The 6,000-nt window shown below is 37.8% G+C and overlaps 1 protein-coding gene across 2 annotated transcripts in view; it reads right to left on the minus strand.

Moving 5' to 3' along the window:
• LOC103358181 (alpha-actinin-4) overlaps window positions 1-3,993 on the minus strand; it is a 68,747-nt gene extending 64,754 nt beyond the window's left edge. Inside the window, exon 1 of one of the 2 annotated variants that reach the window (XM_008283055.1) lies at window positions 3,528-3,993. In XM_008283055.1, coding sequence (XP_008281277.1) covers window positions 3,528-3,653 — 126 coding nt within the window. In that variant the 5' untranslated portion in view covers window positions 3,654-3,993. The remainder of the gene's footprint in view (window positions 1-3,527) is intronic. The other variant, XM_008283054.1, reaches the window with a different exon arrangement.
• Between the last annotated feature and the right edge of the window lie 2,007 nt (window positions 3,994-6,000).

Genomic DNA, 6,000 nt, shown 5'->3' on the forward strand with positions numbered 1-6,000 from the left:
CCAGAATCACACGGTGCAACTGTGCAGAGCCGAACCACCAGAGACTCCTAAAACGAGTTATTCTGGTGCCGAGAACAGAAAGTAGAAGCCGGCTGCAGCTGCCAAGCAGCTTCTCTCAAACACCACCTGCATTTTTCTATTTTCTGGTTTACTGGAAAGATAAAAAAAGACGATTCTAATCTTTGGGGGTGTCCTCGTGGCTTCTCTAGAAAAGATTTTCCTGCTTCCTGCTCCCTGCATCACAAGAAAAGAGATTTTCTGAGATTTTACTGGAAAAAGTTTGAGAAATTTCCAGATTTTTCCTGTTTTGTCAAATTCTAGATAATAAAGTAAAACCACAGTAATAAATAAATAAATAAATAAATAAAGTTTTAGTTTACACATGAATATAAAAAAGCAACTGTAAATTAAAAAAAATAAGAAAGGCTTTAAAAAAAATCTGTATTTTTACAAAAAGTAATTCATCCCAGTTTAACTTTATTTAAAATCACTAAACAATATCATTATTTTATAGAAAATTACACTATTTAAATCTGATTTTTTTAAATTAAATATTATTTTACAGCTATTTGGTGTCTTTTTAAGTAAAAATATTCATATTAAGGATTAAAAAATTATAAAGAATTTTTCCTGTTTTGTTAAATTACAGATAAACGGTAAAATCTTAGAAAAAACAACATTAATTTACATGTAATAATAATAACAAAAAAAGGTCAGAACTGTAATGTAAATCTGTTTTACTGTACAAAAAAATAAATTTAAATAAAAAAGACATTTAAGCAAAATCTCATCAGATGCATGTTTTGGGGGTTTGGTTGTTCTTAATGCTCCTAATGTTCGGTATTTTATTTTTAATTTAGCTTGACCTTGGATTTTACAAGTTGCTATACCTTGTTTTAGTATTTTATACTTTTTTATTTTAATTTACAAACTTTTTTTTTGCATTAACTGGTCACATGTGCAGCAGTTTGGTCGACTCAGGCTGGTTTTCTTTTTTTTTGTTAAATCAGCTATAAATATATATATTTTATAGATATTTGCTGTTGTTGTTATAGTTGTTGACCCTGACAGTACTTCACTGTGTTTCTACAAATCTTTTCTTACACATTTCTCTCTTCACAGATCAGAAAACGCAGCATCGCAGCCTCTCTGCTCTCGCTGCTCCTGTTCTTGACCTCTCGGATTCATTCCCACGTTCATTAGATCAGCTCCTGCCCCTCCATATTCCTGCGGGAAGCATTTCTTCACTTCTGCGTAATAACTGGCACGGCGAGCGTGAGTTCACCGCAGGAATGTACCCCCCCTCGGCTCGGCTCGGCTCGGCTCGGCTCGGCTCGGCTCGGGGACGCTCTCCCTTCCTGCTCTGCTCCCAAACTGCCGACGAGGAACGAACCTCCGCCCAGGTTTAGCTCTGTTAATGATCTCTAGGCTGGATGTTCCTTTTCTGGACAAACTTTGACCCTGCAGACAAACACTGGGCGGCCGAGCCCTCCGGTCGGTCGGCTGCAGGAATGTCTGACGGTGAGAAAAAATGCTGAGTGGCTCGATAAAAAATGTGCGAGTCGATGCTCGGCATGCTGTCGCACCACTAAGAAGTATTCCAGTCATCCAGCTCGTCGGTGAATCAGACGCTCAGTCAATCAGTCCACGCTGCGAGACAAACGATGCTTCATTAGGCTCCACTCCCTCACTGACGTGGGTGAGGTTCACCGGGACGGGAGCTGCTGTCCTTCAGCTAGTCTGACTTTAGAGAGAATAAAAGCGTTTAATCCGACACGTAGGACGTCTAAGGAGGAAACAATGAGCCAGCAAGCAGGTGAAGAGCTGCTGTGAGGAGCATCTCATCTCTAACAGAAGTAGTTTTATATAAGAACTACAGATGAGTATCTTAAGTAGTTGTTTGGGTTATAAAAGCTATAAAAGTCAAAGATGTTCAGTTTATTGTCTCACAGGACAGAAAGCAGAAAATAAACAAACATGAGAAGCTGGAATTTGAGAATTTAGACTCTTTTTCTTTAAAAATGTCCCAAAAAGTCCCAAAGAATTCAGTTTATTGTGACAAACTAAGAAAAACAGCAGAAAATAATCCCATTTAAGAAGATGAAATGTCTTTTTTTCTTATCAATGTGATTGATTTGGTCGAAAAAATGTCCAAATATGTCGAAAAATGTCAAAGTTTCCCAAAATCCAAGCGAGAAAATGTCTCGTTTCGCCCACAACGTGAAGATATTCACAAAATAATCACTTCTAATGAGCTGGAATCAGAGGATTCAGTCTGTTTACTCATTATGTGATCAGAATGATCGATCGGCTCTCAGTTCAGTCTCTAACGTGTCTTGTTTTGTCTACAAACTACAAATATCCAGCGGAAGAAACCAGAAAATATTCAGATTTCAAAAGCTTGAATGACAAAACTGTTCCTATTTTCCATAATAATCAACAGCTGATTGATTAATTGATGAACATTAGCAGCCCACTGTGGTGTAAATACCAAAGACTGGAGCTCATTCAGCTACCTGGTGCTGGTTTGAGCCCAGAGGAGACAGAACCAGAAGCACACGTGGAGCTCAGAGGCTTTCTGTGAACATCTGAGCTGAATATTATTGTAGCTGCTGCTGCATAAAAACCTGCAGCACAGCAAGTGGGCGTCCAGCTCCGAGCAGAGGAGCTGTGTGGCTGCACAGAGCCGAGGGAGGAATGCGAGCAGCAGGAACAGCAGTAATGTGCACGATCACAGCTGCTTCCATCGGCTCTCACACCTCTGCAGCTCCACCTGACCACCTCTGGATCCACACATCCACACATCTTCTGATTTACTGCCGCTTTCACAACAGCCGCGATGCCTCGAATAGTTTCAAAAAGTTGCAAACCACGACAGGAATTTCACCAACAGGGCTGCGAGTTTCACTGGAGACGTTCCCCAGGCGCAGCTCCAGAGTCCCACAGCCAAAGCTCCAAAACAAGAGAAATCACAGATAACTCGCCTTAAAGCTGATTTCCTGGAGAAATCACTTCAGCCACATTATCTCCATATCGGCCTCCAAGTATCGGTCACGTCTCACAGCACAAACTCGCCTCGCCTCGCTCCGTCTTATCGGCCTCCAACCAGGCGGACTAGTGGGACCAGCCGCCCGGATTCCGCCCAGAAACCTCTGAAAACCGCCGTGAGATTCGTTTAATCTACAGCCACGAACGTCGCCACAATCTCGGCGTGGATTTTTCCAACAATGCGGCGCCTTGTTTCCGCCCCGAGATGGAAAAAAGTGCTAGGAAGCAGATAAAAAACGGGCAGAGGTGATTCACAGGCATGAAAACAGCGTCTAACCCGGGATAAACCGGGCTGAGAGGAGAGCCAGGCGCGGTTCTGGAGCAAAGCGAGGCCCTCCACGGTGCCCCAGCGCGGGCCTCGGTTTGCTCCCCTTCACAGGAGCCGGTCTCTGACCTCCACTCCCAACCCATCCCTCCACTGCCATTTTCTCCCCGTTCTCCCGGCTCGGCTCGGCTCGGCTCGGCTCGGCCTCACTCACCTTCCTCTGCTGCTTCTCCCAGGCCGGGTCCAGCAGCAGGTCCCGGTCCCAGTCGTTCTCCTGCTCCATGTAGGTCTGAGCCCCGCCGGCCGACGGCTGGTTGTTGGCGGCGTGATAATCGACCATGTCGGGTTCGGGAGCCGGAGCACGTCGCAGAAAAACTGTCAGCGGGGAACCAGAAAAAGAAAAAAAGAGGGAAGGAAAGAGCGAACACGGTCCGAGTCAAGAGAGGCGGGATGGGGAGGGAACAGAGCCGGCTCACGTCCTTCTTCTCTTCCAGCCGTGGAGCGTCTTCACTGAGATGAGGATCCGGTGTGCGCTGCTGCCGCCGCGGGGACGAGAAGAGCTGAAGCCGCGGAGGCTGCTGGGAGGAACCGGCCGCTCCTCGGAGCCGCGCAGCGCGCAGCCGCAATCCGGACCTCCTTTCACAGTAATCTGCGCTGAGTCCCGACAGAACCGAGGACTGGTTTACTGGGTTCTACTCTGATTATTTTCACTTTTATTGCTCATTTTAAACATGTTTATTTTTCTCTCTATTTTTGTGTTTCCCTTCATTATTTTTTATTTTTGTTGTTTTTATTATTTTTACATAACTTTATTTGTCACGTTTAAAACAGGCGTGGCAATTACATGATATTTTTTATTTTTATTGTTCATCTTTAGTACAGTTTTTTATCTTCTCCATACATTTTTTTGTGTATTTTCCCAGAATTATTTTTATTTTTATAATTCACTTTAAACACATTTATTTTATTTTATTTTCATATTTGTCATATTTAAAACAGGCACGGCAGTCACACAATATTTAAAATTTTGTTGCTCATCTTCAACCCAGTTTTTTAAAAATCTTTTTCCATGCAATTTTTTGTGTACTTTCCCTGAATTATTTTTATTCTTATTATTCACAGAAAACACATAAAATTTTTTATTTTTTTTTTTAAATAATTCTACAGGACTTTATTTGACATGACTGAAACAGGTGTGGCAGTCACACAATATTTAAAATTTTGTTGTTAATCTTTAACCCAGTTTTTAACCTTTTTCCATACATATTTTTGTGTATTTTCCCTTTCTTTTTTTTTCTTTATTTATTTTTATTTTTTTACATTTTTTACATTTCCCTTAATTATGTTTATTTCTGTTGTTTTTATTTATTCATTGGACTTTTTTGTCACATCTAAAAAAAGGCGTGGAAATCACACAGTATTTTTTTTATATATTTTGTTCATCTTAAGCATTTTTTTAAACTTTTTTTTATTTTTTTGCATTTCCTTTAATAATTTTTATTTTTCTTGTTTTTATTAATTTATAGGACTTTATTTGTCACATTTAAAACAGGCGCGGCAGTCACACAATATTTTAATTTTTTTTGTTAATCTGTAGCCAGTTTATTTTATCTTTTCCTCACATTTTTTTTGTGTATATTCCCTGAATTATTTTTATTTTTATTGTTTATCTTTAGTACAGTTTTTTATCTTCTCCATACATTTTTTTGTGTATTTTCCCAGAATTATTTTTATTTTTATTGTTCACTTTAAACACATTTATTTTATTTTATTTTCATATTTGTCATATTTAAAACAGGCGCGGCAGTCACACAATATTTTCAATTTTGTTGCTCATCTTTAACCCAGTTTTTAACCCTTTTCCATACATATTTTTGTGTATTTTCCCTTTCTTTTTTTTTCTTTATTTGTTTTTATTTTTTTTTTACATTTTTTACATTTCCCTTAATTATATTTATTTTTGTTGTTTTTATTTATTCATAGGACTTTTTGTCACATCTAAAAAAGACATGGAAATCACACAGTATTTTTTAAAAAATATTTTGTTCATCTTAAGCATTTTTTTAAACTTTTTTTTTTGCATTTCCTTTAATTATTTTTATTTTTCTTGTTTTTATTAATTTATAGGACTTTGTCACATTTAAAACAGGCGCGGCAGTCACACAATATTTTAATTTTTTTTGTTAATCTGTAGCCAGTTTATTTTATCTTTTCTTCACATTTTTTTGTGTATTTTCCCTGAATTATTTTTATTTTTATTGTTCACCTTTAAGCTTAATTTAGCTTTGATTTAACAACATGTACAAGCAACATGACCATCACACACACATATATATACACATGCACATTTTAAAAAATATTTTGGCTTAATCAAAAAATAAAATGTTACATTTATATATGTCTTTTTTTTCTTACACAATTTTTTGTGTTGATAATTATTTAATTTATTGTTTTTTATTTGGCTGTTTTATTTATTGACAGAGTTTTATCTTGTATTTTTTTAAACTCTATTATTCTTTTATTGGGTCTTTTTTCTATCTGTAGACATTTTTGTGTGTCAATAACTATTTTATTTTATTCTTTATTTAATAGTTTCTAATGTCCTAATAATTTCTATATTCTTGACAACCTTTAACATTGGTCTTTTTATTCATCGCAGCTTTACTCTGAACGCCAGCGTGAGGCTT

The sequence above is a fragment of the Stegastes partitus genome, unplaced genomic scaffold (genome assembly GCF_000690725.1).
Source record: "Stegastes partitus isolate 25-593 unplaced genomic scaffold, Stegastes_partitus-1.0.2 Scaffold296, whole genome shotgun sequence".
Classification (NCBI taxonomy): domain Eukaryota; kingdom Metazoa; phylum Chordata; class Actinopteri; family Pomacentridae; genus Stegastes; species Stegastes partitus.